Raw genomic sequence first — 24,706 nt, forward strand, 5'->3', positions numbered from 1 at the left:
CGCGCCCACTGGCCGACATCAACGACCCTAAACTCAGGACAACGTGAACCCCCTTTTTTTCCCCCTGCAGATGTACTATCGCGATAATTGAACGCCCCCCTCCTCACCGAACGCGAAGACACTGGGCTGTAAGTGTGTGTGTGTGTGTGTGTGTGCGACGCTGCGTGGGGGTGTCCGCCTGATGTCATTTGGCAGAGAGGGAGGCTGAGCTAACGGTGGGCGCACGGAGTGGAAAGCATAACAATAACGTTACCGCGCTACCGTCCCGGTTTAGGACCTTTAAAAAGTCTCGTTTTGGATTTAAATTACCCAGCGTTTAAAAAAAAGCCAGAGTCCAGTCTGCTCGAGGAGAGGAGGAGAAGAAGAAGAAGAAGAAGACGAAGCGGAGGGAGGAGGAGGAGGAGGTGAAGCTGGCTGGCTAACGGACTCAAAGTACCAGATGCTATTCCAGCGGAGAAGGAGAACGGGCTCGAATAAGCAAGAGAGGGTGATGGGTTCTCGTTTTCCCGACGGCTAACGTTAGACCCCCTCGCTGAAAACACGGATACTACGGCGTGAGGAGAACTCGCTGTGCTTCTTCTCCACCTCCGCCCGGGTGACATTGTGTCTTGAAATGCTAGCGCAGTCGCGGTCTCGGCCGTCGAGCAGCCTCTGGGCCGCAGCTCGGCACACCGAGCCCGAATCTGGGAAATAGCTAGCTAGCTATCTGCTAGCCGCAGCTGTACCCGATGCTGCTGCTGCTGCGGCTAAACGGATCCGAAAGGCAACACGAGCGGTTCAGGGCCTCGGCGCTGGGTGAGCTATTGTTTTACCCCACTGGACTACTACGGGCATTTGAGATGTGATGCTTTTGCGCGTCGCATTTGAGCCTTTTGTAGCTGGAGGCTCTCGCTAAGGAGCTAACGTTGCTGCAAAATGCACAGCGGAACCACAACAGCGGGGTCCTGTTGAAGGGGGCGAGGTTAGACTGATAACAGCCCACCCTGTGTCTCTCAACACTCGGGGGGTCACACTTGGACAACGACCACCACATTTATCCCCTCTCCACGTCATACACCGCTTCATCGGCCGGCGATATGGATAAACTCACGATCATTTCAGGGTGCCTGTTCCTGGCAGCAGATATCTTTGCAATAGCCAGCATTGCAAACCCAGACTGGATCAACACTGGTGAATCAGCAGGTAAATGAAGCGAGACACATCTGCAGCTCAGAGCCACTCGTGTGTCTGTTCGTGTGGTTTTCTAGCAGGATTTTTTTTTCTTGCCACTGTCCCGCACATCACACAGGAGCGTCTGCCATCAGATAATCTCCACAACAACATCCGATTCATTGTGTCGAGGTTTTTGTTTTTTGTTTTTTTTTCATCTGCAGCCACATCTTTTGTCCTCCAGGGCTGTCTGTCCTGTGCATATTCCTGTTGTTTTCTTATTGACTCTTTAATGCAAAACATCACAAACAATTGCAGTTTTTATGATCCATCAGCACCATGGACCTGTAAGATTGCAACTAATGATTATTATCACCACTTTTGGTCAGAAGATGAGGAGAAATATGCCAGAAAACGTACTAACGTATATTCCATTTGCAGTGATATTTAAAAGAGAAAAGCAGCAAATTCTCACATTGTGAAGCTAAAACCAGAGAGTTTGGGGCATTTTTGCTTAATGTTATCGCTGAAACATTTAGTCGAATTACTAAATTGTCATGAATTTAGTTTTGAGAAGAACCGATTAATCAATTTAATTAATTTGTCGAGCCAATAAAGCCAAATGTGGCTTGATCTGCTGCTTTTGCAAAGTTACTTTAGATGAAATGTTCTGGGGTTTTGAGCCACTGTGAAACAAATCGAGCAAGTTGAAGATTGGTTGCCCTTTTTCACTATTTTGACTATTTTTACAGATGTCAGAGTCAATTAACAGGAAAGAACACAATCAACAGATGAGTCAATCATGAAAATAACGTTTGCTGCAGCCTTCTTCCTCAAGCAGTTCATCGATTAAGCGAATAAAGGTAATTGTGCTGCTGTGTTCTCTGGTGACCTGACATTTAAGGTGATCTCCGTGCGATCAATCTAATCAGTGATCACTTTGCCATGCAAAGCAGCCACCTATTTATGGCGCCCCTGCTGATTTTGAACAGGAGCACGTGCTGTGAGTCCTCTCCTTTATTTGTGTCAGTCCTGAAAAAACACATTCAGGCTATTGATAGACAGCTGCTCCTCTTTGTTCCCTCTGCAGGATGACAGCTTAGTAACTGGGTCAGGGAGGGTCCATCATCCACTAATACACATCCCGGCTGTATTAGCTCAACAGAATGAGCAATCTGTACAAAAGTACTAATAGGATTCAAATCAAATTAGGGCACCGTTTACAATTCAGTCCATTTGATTGTACTGGAGAGCAAATAATGGATCTTAAGCTGTGTGTGACACAAGGTTCACATACAGTCAAGTGAGCTACAGCCAAAAAGTGCACGTCAGCTTCCCACAGAGATCCACTCTTCTGTTCCCGCATGCACAGAAAGTTGTTGAATGTATGCTATATTTAAGCCGCAGTGTTGTGGTGAGTGTGGGTGTTGTTATAGAGTGGGTGTCATACAGTGACTGACTTCCCATCCCTGTCACTATTCTCACTTCTCCTCACAGCTTCCATCGCTCTCTTTGATCTGTTGTGACTTGTCTTGGATGTTTTTTATGAGACACTGACACACATTTCTGTCACACCTTTGTTGTTCCTGTCATCATTTCAGAGAGACCAGTCACTGTTTTGGAATATTCAGTAGTAAACTAATGTAGGTTTTAATTAATTTATTGTAGTGTTCTTTGGTCAAGAGAGATAGTGATTCCTTATGCGATGTTCAGAGTCGCCTTGGACAGTAGGATACAGATTCTGTCTATCTTGAGTGGCATGGTAATCTTGCCAGAGCAGCCTCTCTAATTTATTAAGTCATTGGGAGAATAAAAAGTAATCCAGCATTATGTGCGTCTTAAAAACCAAATGTACTAGAACTTATTTGTGACACAGCTTTGTGCTTGTCAGTGTCAATAAAAGATCCTTTATTTTATTTTTATGAGTTGAGTGTGCCGCCTCTACCACAAACATGTTTTTGCGGTACCTATTAAGCATCTAATAAATGATTTACTACACACTATAATGCACTGTGAAGCAGATATGAGTGTTTATTAAAGTATTTGTCAACAACTATAACTCCCTCTGTGGGCACTCATAAGTGGAGGCTTGTGTAAACGACAATAAATGACAATATAGTAAAACAGCTGTTATAATATGAAATGCATCCGTCTTCACAGGAGAATTAATAAACACTCAAACATGTATTTGTACTGCATAAGATACAAAGTCGTCATAAACACAAACCACAAATGAGCAGGTCCTATTTGTCGGCAACCTGTGACAAGCACTGCGGTTCGTTGTGTTGTTGTGGCTGTCATAAAGATGCCAATCTGTTCTTATGCCTGCATCTGTGAAGCACCACTTCTGTAAAAAAAAAACAAAAAAACATTCTTTTTCAACAATACTTCCTTTGTGCTCTTCTTTTTTCCTTTTAGATAGTCTAACTCTTGCAAAGAGCTGACACAGTACTTGCAGACCTCATTTCCATTTAGTGTGAAATTCTCCTCTGTGGTAATGCTAATCAAGTCAGATAGTTAGCTGGATAAAGTAAGTGTAACATGGATCAAATCAGAGCATTTAACATGTGTAAAAAACTGATAAGTGATGGACCCTCTGTCCAAGTTTGAGCACACTTTATGAGAATCATTATTAATGTGATAACACTTTAAACGTAAAGCAGAGATTATTTTTTATCTCCAGGTGACAAACATTTATGTAGTTTTAGCTTGCAAAGGATGGAAAACCTAAAGCAAAAACTATACAGTTAAATAAACAGTTTTGATGTAGTTAGTTATGTCAAATGTAAACTTAGTTGTAACTCGAACTCAGTGCTTACATTGAACGCTCTCTGCCAGGCTGTAGTTCAGACTGTAAGCTGACCTAATTTATTTAAGTCAACAACAGGATTTTTGTTTTGGGTTCGAATGCCAGTTGTGTAAGTTGGACCCTGATTGTACCATTATCTTTCTTCTATATGCATTATTGTTGTCCAGTCAGAAAACTTATTGTTAAGATCATCACTGACAACATAAACACATTTTCATATTTCTGTCAACAAATCAACATTGCAGTACTTACAGTGCTGTAAAGTTGGGTGACAATTGTTTTCATTCCACATTATTTGCCAAGCCATCTTCATGTTGCCTACTCATTTCACATGTCACAGCTTCAACATGTGACCTTCGCTCAATCTTTGTTTATACAGCTTGTCTGTCTGTGGCCTGCTAAGTCTTGGCTTTAAAGATTGTCTTTGCATACTTGTGTTTTTTTATTTCACATTCTTCTTGGGAGCTCTGTTATGGTGGCTTTTGTTAATTTGAACACTTGCAGATCAGTTAAATTTCTGATTGTTAGACCCCTTTCACATCTGATATGCTGCTAAATGGGATTCAACCTAATAAGAGCAACATTTTTTCAAGTTTGTACTGGAGATTGATTTAGTTCATTTATCATGAGGTCTTAGCATTATATTTTCTCCCTCAGCCATTCATCAGATGAGTGTATTGTATGAAGTTATTATGGCGTAAGGGCCCCTGATGACTCTCCACGTTGTATTCTCTCCTATCAGCTGACCTCTGTCTTTGCTTTTGTCTTATCAGAGAGGTTCTGTGCTTGGCAACCTTTCCTTGTAAGACCTCAGCATGTCCTCTTTGTACTCAGAGTGTGGAGAAACAGACACGTTCCCCATGGGCAGATAGCATCTATAAAAGCTGACTCACTGGGTGTGGAGTTATCTGCTTCCTGTTTTGATCAGGTGATTGGATCACAGTTTTTGTTTTGAAAAACTAAACAAACAAATCCAGCTATGAGGAAAACATGTAGCACTATAAGACGGAATCGGTATGTTCATCCCTGACATGAGTGTGATATCCTCATGTTGAAATTGATTTCTGGGACTGAGCTTCAAGACAAAGCCACTGTTGCTGCAGTGTCAGACACAAGCTGTGATTCTCAGCAGCTCTGCTGCCGACCGCCCTCCTATAGATACTTGTCACCACAGTGAATGGCCTGAATGCTAAATCACATCCAGGTACAAGCTGGCTTTTATAACACTGCTGTATCTAAATCGGGTGTTGATTTTCACACATACCATCTTTCCATGTAGTTTTTCAAAAGATGCAAAACAGTTTTGGACACCATAGTTTATCCTTCTTGTCTTGACTATTGTACATGTGTCAGAGGTTGCATAACCATCTTGATGTTGAGGGTTAATATGCTGACATGGACTGTATGTTTCGTAATTACTATTTAAACTATACTGATTGATGATTCCGGGTCAACATTTTACCTAGGATGGATTAATATCCTCTGGCAAGGAGTTTTATTTGGAATTATTGTTTTGATCGGCTTATGAACATTTTAAACTATTCCTCTGCAACAGATTGAAATTTCATCCAGTTTTGGGCTTTTTTATTCTTATTGAGGTGTTTATGCGGAGCATTTTTATTCAGTTTGGTCTTTTAAAATGATTTATGAATCAGAATATTAGGCTCCAGGTGTATGCCTTGAGTGTCAAATTCAATCCCTGTGTTGACTTTTACCGTCTCAGCCTGGCATTACGCTGCAATTGGCAAATTGTTTTTATCGTATGTAGTGAGTTGCTTAATGAGGAAAAACAATGAGGTTGATGGAGATCACAAGGTGGTAGTCATGACAGGAGGATGCCATACTGCTTCTCTTTTCAAACCAACGACTTCTATAGATGCAACAAAATGCATTTCGCATCTTATCATTCATTATAAATAATTGCCACATCCAAGACATTTTCCTTTGCAGCAGCAGATGTTTATCACTCCAAAGTGCACGCTGTTCTCTATCACTTGTGTTACAATAAACAGACAGATTTACTAAAGAGCTGCTCTAATATACTACTACATATTGTTTTCTATTCTATTGTTTCAGCGTTTTTTGATTTTTAGTTGCAAGATTATACTTTTTTGTCTGTTTTGAGCAACAGTCTGACTGATAAAAGAACATATCACAGATCATAGGAAACGATAACAAAGACTAAAGTAGCTTTTGTCAGGATTGCAGTGAATAACCACTGATGCTCAGGAAATGCTACTGTGGTTTTAAACTGACACAATCTAAAATAGATGAAATAGGAGCATATTAAATAGTGTTATTTTTGGTATCCCTTTTCAAAGCACAAGGACATACAGCGTCATTGATACAGAGCATTTGAAACCGCGCCCAGCCAATATCATCCATTTGCAGAGCTGCAGAGCCAGCAGTTTTGACCTGCAGTTCTGGTCCACCCTGTGCAATGCACAGGATCTGCTGGTCTACCACTGCTTCAATTGCTTTGTTTGTTTGCGTTATCGAGCAACAGTGTTTTAGTGCTTTAGTTCAGGTGAGAACTAACCAGCAACTCCTTTGTTTTGCAAGATAAAATGACTCTTTTTGTCAAAGTAGTCTGCTGGCTTTGAAGAAGCTGACTTATTCGCTCCAATTTGCCATCAAGCACTGTCTTGAACGAAAGGTAAAGTCATGAAAATGTTCTAAATATAAAGTGCACTTAAACTGATGCTTGTTTATTTATTTATTTTTTAGGTTACTAAATACATATACAGCAGTGCATTGATTAGCTACTTACTGTTGAGAAGCTCCTCATACATCCCAACTTAAAAAAACCAGACTGAGCCTTGACAAAATGGCAGCATTTGGCCCCAAAAACAACTATTTTCAAAGTAAAAGAGTGATGCTTTGTCACTGCCCAAACAGAGTGATTGTAAGTTCAAGGAGTGTGTAGTTTTTCCATCTTTTTGTAATAAACTTTGGTGTAAGGGTTTGGAAGAAATATTATATTAGTTGGAGTTAGTTCTGCATTGGTTTAGACTAAACAGAACGAACCATAGTCTAATGAGGTAATGATAGTAATAAGTGAGGGACTGCAGCTATTCTCCAGTGTCCCTACAGTGTAAGAGGGAACTGTGAAAGCCTCTAGCAGCAGCAGTGGCAGAAGAAGCAGCTGTTGGCTGGTGTAGCTTGCCTACTTCCCGCCCACCACAGTTCAGAGGCCTGTTTGACTCATCCCTCCAGAGTGTTCAAACAGCAGCACCCCCTGAGCTCCGCTAATGACAACATCATCATGCTGAAAATGAGCAGACACGGACCTCATTTCCTCTCATTTGGACCGAGACGCGGTGAGAGGGGTAGTTGGATCATAGTGACAATGCAGCTGACGGCAGAGGAACAGGCAACGATGGAGGCGTTAATCTGTATGTTAGAAAAGGAGTGATGTGATTTGTTTTTAACCTAAAGCTTATTCATTTTGGTTAGACTTGCTCAGTGCAGCAGATGAGTTCATAGAGTTTTCCCTGTTTCAGTATGACCTCAAGTTGATTCATAGGTCAGAGTTCACCTTTATTTACCTTTGACCCTGTTGATGTGCACGGCCAGTAAAAACACAGTTGTATTGTTTGGAAACCGATAAGTTATCACTCTAGTGACTTAAAGGGGCTGTATGTAAAAATTTCTAGTAATTTACACATCATCACATGTTTATTGGCCTTATGTGAGCAGATTGTAATGTGACATTAAATTGAGACCTTCCCCATCTGTCTCAGCTGCCTGTAAAACCTGATTTGTTTATGTTGTTAAATGCTGCTGGACTGTGGATTTCTTTGTGAAGGACTCAGGTCGGATTTTCCATGATAGTCCAAAGGATGTGACTTAATGCACGTTCTCCAGTATCAGTGCCTCTCTCTGCTCTGCTAACAGAGAGCAGCAGTGGCTAACGTTAGTATAGTAATGGAGTCTGCTTACATAAACGACCAGCTTCCAGCGCAACACAGAAGTTCCACAGAGCCCCTTTAAATACAATCTACATCACTGTATAAGGCTTATTCACCCTCTTCTGAGTTTAACAGAAGAGACAACTGATACCACTCTCAAAGGGGTTATTCAGTGTCAGGTCACCCACAATTGTGGACTGTTCCCACATCATGTCATGGATTTTCTTAAAGAAACAAAAATAACTTCTTAAAACTTCTATTAGATTGATGAGACCTTGGACGTTCTTTTTGCCTTTTGAAAAATCTGCCAGGTTCAAGAATTAATATCTCTATGTTTATTATGTGCATAATAACTTCTATCACATCCAGAAGTTATTTTGCACCCGCATAAAAACATTTTGTGCCACATGTCTTGCTAAATATAGCTTCCAAGCTGAGAAATGGATATTTTGGCTATATATTTCCTGGAGAAGGATTTTTTTTTTTCCAGAACTAAAAAGGCTAGATTACAGTTTTGTGAGGTCCCATGCATTTAATAGAACTTTCTGCATGGATTTCTTCAATAAAATCCATGACATGAACAGGGAAAAGTTATGAATTCTGGGTGACCCAAATGTGTCTGAGAAATATGAAGCTGCAGCTGCAGCTGGTTAGCTTAGCTGGGTAGCTCAGTTATTAACACGTGTCTCTTGTTTAGATAATCTGTACAACAGCCGGAAGTGTATCAATGAAAACGCAACGTTTTATGGGGCATTTATTTTGGAACATTTCTTGTCTGGAAGCAGTTGCCAGGCAACCAGCAGGAAGTGTTAATTGGTGAGCTTCAGAGGTGTTTGAAGATGGATTTTGTTACCATTGGACATATTCAGACTAGCCGTTTCCCCTTGTTTCCGCCTGAGCTAACCAGCTGTTTAGCCTTATATTAACACACAGATATGAGAGTGGTAGATCTTTCCATTTAACTCTCCACCAGAAAGCAAACTAACTCACTTCTCAAGATGTGGAACTATTCCTTTAATTTATCGTCAGGTATATTCTTGCATCGACAGTCCTCTTGTGTGTTAGCAAGTTAAGACAGTCAGTCAAACCTTAGAACAAATAAGCTCCATGTACACAGACCAGACTTGAAGTATCAGTTTATGTGCGTGCCTGCTTGTTGACTTGTTTACCTGTTCCCGTGTACCGTAGCGTGCCTGCATGCTGTAGGGCAGGAATTCCACACAGAGCCAGTGAAACAGCAGGAGGCCACAGGATCCAGGGGAAATGGTCATAAACCTCTGCCATTAACTGCAGTTTTCTTTTTCCCCTCATGTTCTCCTGTCTTTACCTCGCTCTCCTCCGGTTCTTTAACTTGCTCAAGGTTACTCTGTAATACTGCGGCGACTCAGCAATAGGCATTTGAGAAAGCCTGTGAGGCATTCAGGTGCCATATTTTTTTGTCATGAGCCCTGACCTCCATATTTTTCTTTTAACCGTTCTTGCACAAGTGTTCTGCAGTGTGAGGGTAGATCATAAGGTAAAAGTGAAGGCAAATAACATAGTTTTTACTTTTACTGTAATGACACGTGTTTCCAAATGAGCAAGAATAGGTTTCTTGAAGCTTTTGACAGTAGATATTAAAGCCCTCATAGCCCTGTAGTTCAATATATAGCTTAATATAATACTCCAGACTCTTTTTTTGAACATTGTTTGACATTGTTTGTGTGGGTTGCAACGGTAAAAGCAGTGCTCTCACTGGGTGTTATAAAAGGGACAGGATTTCCTCTGGAGAGCCTGAAGAATCCACCACACCCCCGCGGCAACAAGAACAGTTTTCTCACACAGGCTTTGCTTTTCTGTTTGGATTCATGTATTTGAGCTTTAGACACAATAGGCTTGTTAGCAGCATCACATTTCATCCTGTAAATACGCAAAGGTTATAAACAGACAGGTTATGAAATGTCTGGATTCGGGTTCCAGACTGAGCAAGTAACATGCTTGACCTTCTGAAATTCCAGCTTGCATACTTGTCTCATGCACACGTCCGCCCACCTGCTGAGCCACTGTTGAACTTTTATGATGTTGCCCACACAGGCTTGCTTTTTCACTGCTTTTTCAGTGAATGGGTTATTTTGTGGTCAGTGGAATGAGTGCTTACCACTCATTAATTCTTCTTTTTCTAGATTAGGCCTCAAACATATCGAAGAAATTATGTTGTATTGTTACTGTTATGTTATGTTGTTGTATTTAGAATTATCTTAGCCTCGTACTGTATATTTGTAGCAGTTTTCCATAGTTAGATAGAAGTTAACTCAAAGGCTTTCTTTGGCATTTTTGAACGCTGTGAGAACATGCTGCACAACCCTCATGTCAGAATGTTGGCAACACGTTTCTTCAAACCATGAACATGTTGAAACTTTGTATATGTTGCAACTTTGATTTAGGTTCAATTTTCTGCTACATGTTGTGACAGTGCTGCGCTAATGGTCTGGTTATGTTTAGGCACAAAAATACTTTGTTAGGACAATATAATGGATTTGGATCAGAATACCTGCTATGGTCGCCACAAATGTTGCAAGAAACTGTCTTGCGGTCTTCTAAAAATATTCAGTAATTTCACACTTACAAATGTTGAAATGCATTTGCGATCTGTGTGACAGGAGTGTTACTGACTTAGCAACCTTCTCGTCTATATTTCCATCACCATCCCCTCCACCTCTGGATTTGACAGTCAGATCTCATACATGTAATGTGAACTTGAGATGACAAGTATTGTAGATATGTGCAACATGGCTTATGACGCGTACATGTGTGAATGTGCTGTGGACTGCCACCAATCAACAGGTGGCAGTAGTGAGTCAGATATTCTGCTTGCACCAGCAAAGGCAGAAGGAAGAGGACTTCATGGATGTAAACGATGTAACAATTTAAAATACTACATTTAAAATCAGCTTTGCACGTGTGATACAAATAAGGAAATGCATTTAATGAGTTTGTTAGAGCTAGTACATTCCCACGGTGCAAACTTAATATTTTGTTTATTTACAGGAAAATTCTGCGGGGCATCTTTTTAAAGAAAATATTTGTTTCATTTACTGTGTGTGAGATTCATTGATTATGACTTGTACGGCTACTATCATTTCAAAAATTGTTTTGCATTTCAGCACTGACAGGGGTTCAGACCAAACGTTTCAGGACCTTGCTGATGGACCAGCATCACCATGCTGGTCCACCAGCTAAACCAGCACTGACTAGCATAGACCAGCATGGCAATTGTACTGGTCTATGCTGGTACTTCGGCTGTTAGATTTATTAGGCTTAGACTTATTAAAAACCAGAAAACTCTACACCTGTGTGACCTATGTTGTTACTTTGCAAAAGAGAAAAACTGGACTTTGTTGAAGCCTTTAGCACTGACATTGTGGCATTGAAGAGAAGGATGCAGGTCCATTTTTCACACAGCGTGCTGATATTCGTCTTTATAGACATGAAGTGTCAAAGCATGAAGTGCACCCATCCAAGTGTGCACTAGTAAAAGCCATCACACCGATGCCCCCTATTATTTCTCAAACGAACGCCTCTGATCTCCCACAGACTATCACTTATAGTCCGCCTTTCTGTTGCTGGAGTCCTGTGATCAGCAGAGGACTGAGTGATGCGACGCTGTTCTGCTTACTCAGGTAGAAATTCCCCTTGAGGATGGGCTCTAATTGAATGGTGTCCCTCCAGAGTGGTTGCACCACTGGAGCATGTTCCTGCTCTGAGCACCGGCCTTCACACCGGTTCAACCTCTATTTGTCTCCTTGTCTGATCCCTGATAGCTGGTACAGTAGAACATCATGTTCTGCCATGTTTTGTGATGCAGACGTGAGAACTTACAAGAGAGCCTAGTCAAAGGATAGAGGTGGAGACAGGAGATGATTGTTATATTCAAGTACAGAAGGCTTAGACATATTTACAGAGATATAAGCTGCTGCAAGTTTGTGTGAGATTGAGATACCTGCGTGGGATAGACTCAGTAATTGGCTGGATTGATTTAGTCCTCACCCTCTCTCCTTCAGTGTGAAAACACATGAAAAAATGTTGGCCACTCAATGGCATGATTGGTTCCCAACAGCTCCTCAGCTCCTCGCCAGCTTTGAATTGGTGACAAATTGAAGGAGCTTCTCTGTCTTTTTTCTTTACTCCTCCTTCACCTGTTCCTCTTTCACGCCATCATCAGCTGAGCTGGCACACCTTGGGCTTTTGCCTGCCAGACCTTGTCACCGATCGAGGCACTAATTTATCATACCTTGGCTGTTTATCTCCAACACAAGACCCAGAATGGTTTTTTGCTCTTGTAGTTTTTCCCCACTTGCAATTTGTCTCTGTTTGTATTCAGCTTTTAGACACACTGACAGCCCGAAAGATGTAGTCCACAAAACTACCTCTCTGCATTTTGACTCTTGTCCCCCAATCCATGGATGCAGTATACTTGTAGACAGAGCTGCTCCCAGTGTGCCTCAGGGCCCCAAATAAAAGATTAGTTGGCATTTAGTTCCGTGCATGCAATATGCATTTACTGATTAGCAATATTTTGGTTTTCTGTAATCTATATATTACTCAATGAAGCAATACAGGAATTTTCACCAGATAACTTTAATAGCTCTATTTGGAAAGAATTAATCAGAATTAGTCTTTAATGGAAGTAAATTGAACTTTGCAAGACTCCTTTGTCATTTTGCAAATACGTGTAGCTAGATATGTTTGCTACAATTTGACCTACTTGACAGTGCACATCCTGCGATGTGACAATTTTGCATACGTACATTGCATTGTCGATGCTGAAACAATATATTGTGCAGTGTGAATGTGTTTCATTCATGCCATGCATTCATACTAGCTGTTTGTTAGAGCTGCAGTGATTAATCGATTAGTTGTTAACGGTTGAATTAATCATCAACTATTTCGATACTTGATATATCAGTTTGAGTAATTTCTTTATTAATTTATGTTTAACTAAACACTTGAGCATATCAGTGTTTTATGCGTTTATATTTGGCGGACCCTGCCACATTTTTGCTGCAAACAGTTTTCAGGGGGACCTTATTTTCCTCTGAAAACAACTTGTTTATTCAGTTACGGAAGAAAATAAATCTTTCTGAGTTTGTTTTTTTGCTGCATTCATACTGTAAATATTAAAATTCAGATTTTTCTCCATAACTACATAGTGCCCTGTGCACCAAGAATTCACCAGCTATATAAAGCAGCATGTCACCAGCTCTCACTGTAGCTGCCTTTAGTTATCCAGCTAACGGTTCAGCTGTCCCAAGTCAGTATGCCATATCGGGCAGCTCAGAGCACAGCGGAACTGTGGCTGAGCACCTTGTTTGCATCCTAACTTGAGTAGATGTCCCTGCAACACAATGCATAAATGTGTTTGACATGTCTTAAAAATCTTTCTTTTGATAAAGTTAATGTATTTTCTGAATGTTTTCGACTAAAATTCTTACATATTGCACTTTTAACTTAATAGACTTCATAGATCTCTTTATATTCAGTCTGTCTATGTGCTCCTTGAATATAAATCATTTGAAATGAAACCTTAATCAACACTGAACCTCTCCACGCAGGTGCCCTCACAGTCGGTCTAGTCCGGCAATGTCAGACCATCCACGGACGAGACAGGACATGTATTCCTCCACGGCTGCCCCCAGAGTGGGTCACCACACTTTTCTTCATCATCATGGGCATCATCTCCCTCACAGTCACCTGTGGACTGCTGGTGGCGTCACACTGGCGCCGAGAAGCCACCAAATATGCCCGCTGGATCGCCTTTACTGGCAGTAAGTGAACAAGACTTTGACTTTGACAGTGAATGAAATTATTTTGCTTCTCTAGACTTGTCGTCAGCACATTTCCCCTGGAGCGCGATCTTCTCTGTCTCACAGCATCTGTCGTGATGTGACCTCAAGTGAAAATCACCTCTGCTACATTGGTGTTTTCTTAAACCCAGTCTCTTTAGGGCAGGAAATCATAAAAAGAGACGTGGTGATGTTATGAGTGTGGCAAATTGGTTTAAGCTCAGTTCTGCAATGCTAATTTAGATGTGCAGATACGGTAAGTGTGACGTCAATAACATCCAAGGCTATATACAGGACCTTTGTGTGTTTTTCTGTTTCTGAGAGTGATGGGAAAATGCGGGTGTGTGCGTTTGGTTGTGTTTACACATCTATAAGTGTTGTTTTTGCATGCATGATGACCACTGTTGCTCCCTGAAGCTGATTTATTGAGTAATGCTGCTTCTCTGGTACCTGAGTGGGTGGCTTATGTGCCACAGTGTTTTCACTCTCTTTGCCTTGAACACGCCACTCTTTTTCCAACACAATTTCTGTATAGACTCCTAGCACTCGATAATAATTCTGCATCCATCTCGTGCGCTGTGGCTGCTTTCGTGAGGTTGTGTGGGAGGACGGAGTTTGATTGGTCCGTTAGTTAAGGGAATAGATGGCCTCAAGCATACTTGTACAGATGGTGCAAACTGTGAAGCGACAATGCTGTGTGTTATTGTTTGAGAAGCTGGGTGTATTTTTCAAGACACTGCACAGCATTTTCCTGATGTTTTTTTGTTGTTTTTTTTGCCTGCCAGGCCAAATGCAGATTTATATTTAGGGTTTGTAACTCTTCCTAATCACTTGCAAATATCCGATGATTCAACGCTTTACAGAATCCCTGAGCCTCTCCGCAAACTGTCTGTCCGGTGAGCACAAATCTGTGTCATACACTAAATTGGAAGGCATTGAGTCATTGTTTAATGAGCACATGCACAGGAAAGTACGATGGTTGCCATGGCAACTGTGTGCAGTGGTCACCCTTGTCCCCTTGTTCTGCTGGCCATATTAGACAAGAGGTATATTAATAGTACCGATTCTTTTTGTTTTAAACATGTTTGAGGCATGATGATTATCATCACTTGAAATGAGGAAATAAAGCGAGGGACCGGAAGGGGGGGAATACTTGTGATGTGCTTTGTTTGAAGAGAAAGAGAAGAGATGGTAAATCATCACTTTAATCTGTTTTAAGAACTCCATTAGCTGACACTTCTGAGGGTCCTCCTGTATCTCAAGAGCCTGTTTTAAAGTGAAGAAGAGCAGCGGAAAAAGGAAAAATTGCAACTAGCAGGCATGTTTTTTTACCACCTGATGTTGTTGGACTTAAGTGATGGCGAACACCTCGCCACTGTCAGCCGAGCAGGGGAGAGGGTGAGAGGTTAAGTGAGGAAAACAAAAAACGGTGGGGGCTTAAGAAGACTTGAGTAGCTGAGTGAATAATCATGTTTTTTAGAGGTCAAGAGCTGTGAGTGCGAGATGGGTGCCAATGTAAAGACACAAGCGGAGGGGGAGGATGAAGTGAAGTTAGTCTTAAGGAGACAGGGGAGGTTCATTTGAGGCAAACAGGTGATGAAGGTCGATGGAAGGTGGGCAGTCTGTAGAGTATCTGGCTCCAGGCCACCAGCACTTGAATGGACAGCTTTGTATGACCAGCACAGTTCTGCCTCTGTGTTTCTGTATGCAGACACACGCCAGCAGTGTTTCCCCAAGGTGTGACCCTCAACTGTGGGGGTCGGGTGGGGTGATCATAAATATAATTCTATACATGTAGTAATTAATTAAATTACAAAATAGAAATAAAGAATTATGTGTATAATATCCCCTCCCTTCTCAGGCATTGATTGCAGCTTCAAATACATGCATAGTTGGTCCACAATAGCTGAGATCGTTCCTGAACAGAGATCTTATTTTAAGGAGCAACCTGACACTAAAATTTCTTTTTTGAGTTAGAAAAACTGCCAACATGATGCTTCATTCAAATCCCTTGGCTCACCATTGTCTCCCACTTTAAACCCAAAATAATGCCAAACGTTGTTCTGAGAAACGATAGTCATCCATGTCTGTATATGAAAGCCAAACCAATTAATCTGTAGTAACCTCCGCCAACTCGTTTTCATTATCGCCTGGTCAAATATCAATGCGCGTTGCCTTGCTGCCATTACAGCAGTCCATTTTCTTCTTCAGCTGTTCGATATTGTGAAAAGTATCACATGATAATTTGGCAATATGGCAATGTTTGATAATATAACATCAGGCCAAGCCTAGTGCAGTCAATTCATAATGGTATTTATCCATAAAGTAGAGAGAATCTAGTAATCATGCCTCAATTTTAACCCTTGAATATCCGTAAAAAAAATCCATAGTGTACCTTTGACAACATCCACAAGACCGTGCGTGAATGTATTTTCTGAATTTGTGCTATCAAACAGTTGGATCTCCTTAGTATTTGTACTTCTAAGTTGTTAATTTAAGCTCTGGGCACTTTGTGGGATGTATTGGCAATTAAAAAGTGTTTTGGCTAACATGACTTGTTAGGAACCCTCAAAGGAGGCCTGTAAACACCAGGAAAAGTTAGAGGTTACAAGCTAAATTGACTGTTCCTCTGCGTAGAAAAAATATCATTTTCAACTAACCTGACATAACTTTGGCACATCTGTATGGCAGTGACACATCAGCCACCACATAAACTGATAACTATACATCTCCAATAAGATATCAGCTCATTATGTTGAGCTACATCTAATTTGATGTGGTGTCTCATAGCCAGGCGTCGTCAATTACAGCCATCTGGTGTAATACTGCTAGAATGATGAGTGTTGTTAACGAGGAGCAACTCTCTTGGGGCTCTCGTTAACGTCACTGATCTGGATTAAACTTGTTTATGTGACAATCTTTTCAGAAATGATGTAACATGACTTTAATGGTGGTCACACACCAGTGAGGTAGGCCATGCCTCTGGGCTCCCGTCTTGTTAAAAGGCTCTTCACTTCACCTGTCATACCCGCCCTATTTCTCAACTTCATGAATTGATTTTCAGGATGAATTCCTCTGTATTTTGGAACTGTGGCAGTGCATCACAAATGGCTTTATGTAAGGGAAAGACTGTACTAGGACATCTGCAGGCCCCGGTACATCGACTTCACAATAATCTTCTCATATGTTGTTGATCAAAAAGAATCATAATGATACTATGTAGTTACATTAGGTTGTTACAGTAGCAAAATAAGGAAAAAAGTACAGGAAATTCTCACATTGACATGTTTGTTATTTTTGCATGGAAAGGGACTTCAAAGATTAATCAATGGTCAAAATAGTTTCAGATTAAGTGCATGTCATCAGTCAAGGCACTTAAGAGAAGCAGCGGACCCTGAGCTGCACTTCAGTTAACTCACTGGTGAGGCGCGCTGGAATAATGCTGAGCCATGTTTTTCTGGCTCCACTTATAGCTTTCCTTTCACAGCATCCTTTTGAAACCATGCCCCCCTCAAAGATAAACACACGGCCGGAGCAAAGAGCAGGCAAAATCACAGACATAAATATTTGCTTGTGCGCGCCTTGTGATGCAGACTTGCCACACATTGTTCATTTATACTCGCTGGCAGACGAGAGACTTTTGGCTTCTCTGAGTCAGCACAACATCTGACAATTCGAGGACTGTTTCGGAACTTCATGTAATTCTGAATTTATACAGTGAGTGAAGGCTTACATGTCAGATAAGGCGGGGATTTTTTAATTAGAATTTGTGGTTTTATAACGACATTGTGAATAATAATGCGATAAGTGAACAGGACTGATTGATGGCAGTATTGGACTTAAACATTACAAATTGATTAAATGGAGAGAAATCGATTATGAAAATTGTTGGCAACAAATTTCATCATTGATTAGTTGGGTCCATGTCATGATACATTGCACGTGCTTTGGTAATGTCTCCAAACACGGTGGTAGTGAGCCAGCCAGTGTGCCTTGTGTAGCTCACAGGATGAATAACAGGAAGTAACACCATCTCTTTGTCTCTAAACTAATCATTTAAAATCGCTCGCTATGTTATACTTTTTACTGTTTACTGTTATTTCTGCCATTTCATCATTACTAGAAATGCAGTTGTAGTAAGTAATTATTATCATGCAAATATTTCTAGGTACTCCAACTTATATCAAGCTATTGAAAAGCCTGACAAGTCAGCACAGAGGTACAGACAGTTCTTGTATTTGAGATGATACACCATCTTGTCCTGAGTTGTTTCAAGCTTTAACTTGTCTCGTTGCATAGTTTTGGTCTGGGCTTTAACTGCGTTGGGTGCAGATGTAAATACCTGTATGCTTGTTGAGTTTCTACCCTCTGTGTCTGTCCAGACAAAAAATGTGGCCTGAGCCACAATGTAGCAGCCCTAGATTTTTGTATTATTTCATTTTAAATTGTATTAAACTACAATTCGTCGGGTATTTAAATGGCTAATCCTCACCCTAACCCCCAAAAATGTTTTGTTAATTAAGCGTTACTCTAGGGATAGAGATTTGTATGAATGTCCTATTAAAATTTGTAAGCCACAAACAGTCTTTTAATCCTAATATCCATAATGTTGTATGACTACAGACTCCTGTAGCTGCAGTCTGGTTGACAAAATGGTATATCAACTTCAGTATGAATTCACACTACCAAAGACAGTCCAGGAATAAAGCTGTTCAAAAACATGTGACTCTTTCCCCTTAAATGCAACAACAAACCAGGTATTTTTAAGTAAAACTCGCTACTCCACAAATGCTGAACAGCCGTTGATCTGGGATTCACAAAGTCACACAGGTGGTTTTGCTGGTCACCATCATTGTGTGTTTCATAACTGGAGCTGGACCGAAAGCTGCAGTAATAACATCTTCAAAGGGAACAGAAGAAATGGGAGCTGGTCTAATTAGTAACAATTAGTTATCCAATCACAGACGCCTACTTCCTGGGTAAGACTTAATAATGACTGCACCTCTGCAGCTGTGAACAAACCCGACACATGCTGAGCAGAAGATCACAACATGCTCTCTCTCAGTTTTTGTCACGCTTGTTAAAGTGACAGTTGCTTCCTCTTCATATCTTTTCTGTCAGGCACAGTCAGAACAAACAGGATGTAGATGCACAGTCATTTTGGAATAATGTGTCCGTCCCATGATGTGAATGTTTTATCATCAAATTATGTCTCTTATGTAACATCCACTGGCAGCTTTAGGAAACTACGACAACATCAGCATACACGTGTTTCCTCCACAGCCCCTAATGTTTGTCTTCTGGCCAATGTAGAAAATTCTGTTTCAGGATTTAACTTAATAAACAGAGTTGGATGTGGCTGTTGAGAAAGCTTGAAATCTGATTACTGATTTGAACCATTAAGGGTGTAGAGACATTTTAAAATGTTAAATCCCCTGCGGTGCCATAAAGAGCTTATTTATGGTTCGTGGAGAAACATTTACTGAAACTAATGCTGCATTCAAGTAGTGTCAGAAATGCTGTGAATTTATGCCACAGTCAAGGGTTAGTACTTGATATTGATAGTTTTAGCAAAAAATAATTGCCTGAAGTCACACAAAAACTTCAAAGTTGAAATTAAATCACATACCTAAGGGATGCTTTTCAATGATTTGCTAAAACATTTTGACCGTGAAAACATGCTGCCTTCAGGTGCTGTCAGAAATATTGTAGTTTGAAGTTGGAAATAAATAAACAACCCAGCAGACCGGTAATCATCGCACAGTTATTCTTTTTTAGTCATATTTGAGTTGCAGAGAAGCAGTTCTGCATAAATTAGGCATGTCGTTGCACGTTAATGATAAACAGATTACATCTGCCAGAGTATAGGGAACGAGTGATCGCACCAACATTCAAAGCAACCTTTTTTTTTTTTTTTGCTGTTCCCGTATACAGTTTTTGAGTTCATGGCTCTGTATGCCGAGTTGTACTCTGCACACGTCTGGCCTCGTCTTTGAATTTTGTGTTTTCGTTATTTGTCTGGTTGTGTGCACAGTAGATAATGGCTTTCCATGTTCATACTGACACACAGTGCATATTTTTGTATGTTTATTAACATCATTTTGGACATGGCATTTTTAGAGATGGACAGAAGACATTTCAACATTAAATGGATTCTTGTATAGGTTTGGCCTGAACGTGTTGTTTTCATCTCATGCAAAATACACAGTTAGGGTATCTGGACGCTGGGAACAAACTGTAGGACTCTGGGATCCTGAAATCATAGGACCCTGGGAACATACGACCCTAGGAACATAGCTAACAGGGAACTTAGAGCTCTGGCAACCTTTGACCCTGAGAACTTAGGACCCTTGGAACCTAGGAATCGAGATACTTAGGACCCTGGGAACTTAGATCCGGTCCATGTTTTTTTAACCAAGACCTTCAGCTCTCTCCCAACGCTTTTAGAAAGTGTCACCTAAAGTGCTGATGAAATCGTCTGGGTGTCAAATTTTCATCATTGTCTGCCTTCATCTATGGTGATGATAAGAAACTGAAGGAAGTTTGACAAAATTAAAGTATAAGTTCCTCTTCTAATGAAGACATTATTGGGAAATGAGCAATTGTTTCACTCTGAAAGAAATGATGTAGATATTGGTTCAGCTGAGCCATTCGGATATGTTTCCTTTAACTCTTACTTCTATACATTCTCCAGAAATATCTGCAACCTGTGACAATGAACCTATTTATAAATGAAATGGTGAAAAGTTGCATGAATGCCTGAGAGGCAGCGTCATGCTGATCACAGTGCATACCATGAGTCTGCAATGTGTAATTGCTCCTTCAAAGCCATTTGAAAGGCACTATTGTGCTTTGCTAATTAACTTGCTATAATTAAATTCAATTTGAGCAGTTGAGTGATTTTTTTTTTTTTCCATCTTTTGTCGAGAACAAAGGCTAAAACATGCTCTTAGTTATTTCTTAAACCTTTCTTACATTTAGATTGAGGAGTGTGACTCCAGAATACATTGAGTTTGGCTTACATGTTTTGATTTAGACACATCAAGATGAACACAGGTGTGTATGTAAGTGTAAAGTGAACTGACATTATCTCTCTCGCTCCTTCCTTCCAGTGATCCTGTTCTGCATGGCGGCACTCATCTTCCCCATAGGCTTCTATATCAACGAGGTGGGAGGGCAGCCATACAAGCTGCCTAACAACACGGTGGTCGGATCCTCGTATGTGCTGTTTGTCCTCTCCATCTTCTTCACCATAGTGGGACTTCTGTTTGCAGGCAAAGTTTGCCTCCCAGGCTGAGGACTTGACTGTGCCCGCCTCTGGACTGACACGAGGGGCTCTGAAAATGTAATGGGATTTACAAAAACACACAATGACTGAAAATCAAAAACAACAAACTCTGGCCAGAAGCCTGATACAGGGAAGTCTTTGATTATGTGTCGAGGGACCGCAGCACCGTGGAGAACCTAACAACTTAAAAAAAATGAAAATGAACAAAACACTAAAGAGTGGGGACATGGGCACAAAGGGGTGGAGGAGTGTGAGAGAGAGGGCAGACGAGGCTGTTGCAGCACCCTGCCACTGTTGATTAAAATATGGCCGTCTCTCTGTTGTTCTGTTGGGAGAAAGGTGTTTAATGTGCCGCTGTCATGGCAACTGCGGCCACAATGCTGGCGCACATTTCTTAAGGACCACTACAGCCGCTCCTCGACTTGACCCCCGCCCGCCCTCAGCACACATCTACGCCGTCACGACCGCTCCTGTTGCTATTTTTGGCTTCTCTTAGCTATTTCAGTTGTGTGTTTTTCTGTTGTTGTACATTTTGTGTTCTTCTTTTCTTTCTTTCCCCTCCCTCCCCCTCCCCCCATGCCTTTCCACTGAAGTAGCTCGAGTGTAATTGAGGTTCACTGAACTGAATCCTTGAGGGGAACTGGAGGGTTTTTCTGCCAGCTTGGCTTTAGAGCAGGTTTTATTCTCGCCTGTCACTTCATGAGGCCCCAGGTGCGCGACCGGGTAGAGCAGCTGTGAGCCCAGCTGTCTGGTCCAGCTCACGGGCTGCTGTGGACCAGAGGAAAGGTACAGGTGTGCCGTGCCTTTTTCTCATAACCAGATGCAGCTCAGGAGCAGATAGCAATGAGAGGTGACCTCCTTGGGCAGCAGAACAGGAGGTTAAGCACCATAAAGGAGAATGCCACTCAATGTGTAGGACCTTGCATTATGTTATTTACACAGACAGCAACAGAGTTTTCACGAGCTAAAGCCATGACGCTGATACACATCATGTACCAATAAATAGAAGACTGTGAATTTAGAAAACAATCATCTGAACAGAAACGCATCTCTTGTATTTGTAGTGACGATCTTAATCCTGCTAAGTACAGCCACAAGCACAGTGGCCTTATCAAGGTATTCTTGTACATCACTGTGGGGTTGAGATGGCCCTTTATATATCGCTAATTATCGCAGACAGTATTGACTTTTATAAATAGAAGCTGACCTGACCTAAAAGTCTGATAATAACATATGTGAATGCTGAAAGTTGGTGGTAATCTCCTTTTAATGTTGGATGGGAAAGATTGGAGCCAGGAGTATTTTCTTTGTCTCGTTTTGTACAAAAGTGAAGGCGCTGGGACTGCAGGTCAGGTCCATGCATGGGGCTGTGCCTCAGTGTGCTGCCCTTGAGGCCCGTGATTGTAAAACACACACACACACACACACAAAAATATCCACATTTTAAGGCTGCAGCTAGCCATTATTTTCTTGGCTTATTATAGTTCTAATTAATTTCATGGCTTCTCACTCCAATTAACTCGTAAAGAAGCGATAATTTGTTCATTACGAGTTCCTAGAGGTGATAAGTGATATCTTTAAATTGCTTGCTTTGTAATAAGACCCGCTTTTAACTTTAAGAACACACACGGCGAGGTGCATATTGGTATGAGCTTAAGGCAAATCCTTTAAAATGAAAAAAATAGGCCACACGACTCGTACCTACTCAAACCGAGAAACAGCCATGCTTGCAATTCATTATTGCATTTCTTTTTTTTGCTGTTATCGTGAAATTATATGCTAATAATTTCGTTATCTTGAGACATCCAAGCTTATTTCCTCACGATAACAAGTTGTTCATCTTGAAATAAAACGAAAGGCATATTTCTTGAGATAATGAGATAATTTGAGTGGATTGGATTGTCAGTCTGCAGACAGCTCTGTGGGATGACACAATAATCCCCTTTTGATAGCAAGCACGCACGTCGCTGGCTTATATACATAGATTACCATACTTTTATTTGGCTCATCAGAAGTAATCGTCTTTTTTTGTTTGATCACAGTTGTGGGTTATTTTCTCCAAGATGTTGGGGATGTACACAGGAAGTATGATGAGGCAGTGAGTTAGCTGTGGGTAATAACTTTATCCCTTCCTTTTTTTTTTTAGCACATATTTTGTCACACTTTGATAAATTGGCATTGTTAATTGTGCCATATGACAACTATCACTGCATGATATAATATATAATTATAATATAATTATTAGGCAAGTTCTGGAGTCGCAAAAAGGGGTTTCTTCCCTTCTTCTGATTTCTAAGCAGATTTATGTACGTTTATTTAATATAGAAATTTGCGATAATTATGTGAAACCTTAATGCAGCTAAATAACTCTCAACTGTCACCTTTGTTGACAGTTTAAAACCTGTGAATTTACAATTTAGTTCCCAAAAGATGAAGAAAAACAGCATTTCTGATGTTTGGCATTTATGCTTTTATGATCCAAATAGCTGCAGATGAATTTAGTTTTGATCGACTAAACGTTTCGGCTCTTGCAGTCGTGTACTTGACATGTTTGCACTCACAACAATTTGGAGATGTGTGTCTGTGTGTTAAATCAATCACGGAGCTCAGTCACTAAGTCCTTGTTCTGTATTTCTGTTTCCTGCTCTGCTTTTCTTACCCTCGGTCTGATGATGTATACTGCTAACTCTACACTCTGCAGTGCCCTGTCTTGGTTGGTTCAGTATTGTGCCATGATGACATGTTTTTTGTTTAATAATGTACAGACACAAAGAGGCAGAATTTCTGTATTAGGAAGCACTGTGCATTCAAACAGTATAGGTAACAGAAATAGAAGCACCACAAATGTATAAAAAAGAGAACTTCTTACCTCATTGTTTTTGTTTCTGCTATTATTTTCTAATGGTGGCAATGTGTGCCCTCTAATTTGTCTCTTGCCTTGATCGGATGTCTTCACATAAAGCCTATGATCATAGGAAATTATTTATCACTGAATAAAACGAGAAAAAAATGGATGTGTGTGGGACTGTGACACAGTCTGTATGATTTGTTGTGCTTATTTGAGGGGATGTGAAGTATGAATCTAATCAGCAGTTGAGTTGAGAGACAAAACGGAGCAGATAGACCCATTTATCGTAAAAATCAACATTTGTACTTCTGCAGGATGTTCTTCCATTCCCACGTCATTAACTCTGACAAAAAGAGACACAGACCTATTGTGGTTCTAGGGCAGCCACCCAGGATACTTCAGTGGAAGGGCTAGCTGTGTTTTAAGGCTATATCTGTTAAACACTTGACAGGAACAAATCCTCCTGTGCTTCAGTTCTGATAAGCAATCAAGGCAGTTTCCCTTTTGTACGTCAGTGACCTTCAGATCTATTTTTAGAATAGTATCGTCTGGGCTGAGTGGATTGATTAATTTCATTTCCACAGTAAACCTTTTCCTTTATGAAGCTCTAAAGAAGTGTTTGCATAGCTTTAACCCCGGCAGAAGTTTAATACTCTGGAAAATAGATGCAGGGTAAAAAGTTGACTTTACAGCAGTTTAGTAGATTGCCAAAATTTGGGATTTAAGACAAAATGACTCCATTATGTAGGATTTAGTGGTGTTTATTGGGGAGGCTGCAGATTACAACCAACTGAATACCCCTCGTCTCACCCTTGCTGCAGAAATGGCAAAAAATATAATTTAAAAAAATACCATTCTCATGTCTATGTGCTAAATGGC

General features: G+C 40.8%; 1 protein-coding gene across 1 annotated transcript; it reads left to right on the forward strand.

Moving 5' to 3' along the window:
• The first annotated feature begins 141 nt into the window (after window positions 1-141).
• Window positions 142-23,993, forward strand: mosmoa (modulator of smoothened a). Its single transcript, XM_037089150.1, has 3 exons — window positions 142-1,182; window positions 13,461-13,673; window positions 20,804-23,993. Exons 1-3 carry the CDS (start codon window positions 1,077-1,079, stop codon window positions 20,986-20,988), a joined length of 504 nt encoding a protein of 167 aa, XP_036945045.1. The 5' UTR covers window positions 142-1,076; the 3' UTR covers window positions 20,989-23,993.
• The last annotated feature ends 713 nt before the right edge of the window (window positions 23,994-24,706 follow it).

This window comes from Acanthopagrus latus, chromosome 23, assembly GCF_904848185.1.
Source record: "Acanthopagrus latus isolate v.2019 chromosome 23, fAcaLat1.1, whole genome shotgun sequence".
Taxonomy (NCBI): domain Eukaryota; kingdom Metazoa; phylum Chordata; class Actinopteri; order Spariformes; family Sparidae; genus Acanthopagrus; species Acanthopagrus latus.

Excerpts from the sequence above, each read along its gene's own strand:
- mosmoa (XM_037089150.1), top strand. The coding sequence starts at position 1,077 with ATGGATAAACTCACGATCATTTCAGGGTGCCTGTTCCTGGCAGCAGAT. Across the intron at positions 1,183-13,460 it reads CAACACTGGTGAATCAGCAG|GTGCCCTCACAGTCGGTCTA; the intron begins GTAAATGAAGCG and ends CTCTCCACGCAG. Across the intron at positions 13,674-20,803 it reads CTGGATCGCCTTTACTGGCA|TGATCCTGTTCTGCATGGCG; the intron begins GTAAGTGAACAA and ends CCTTCCTTCCAG.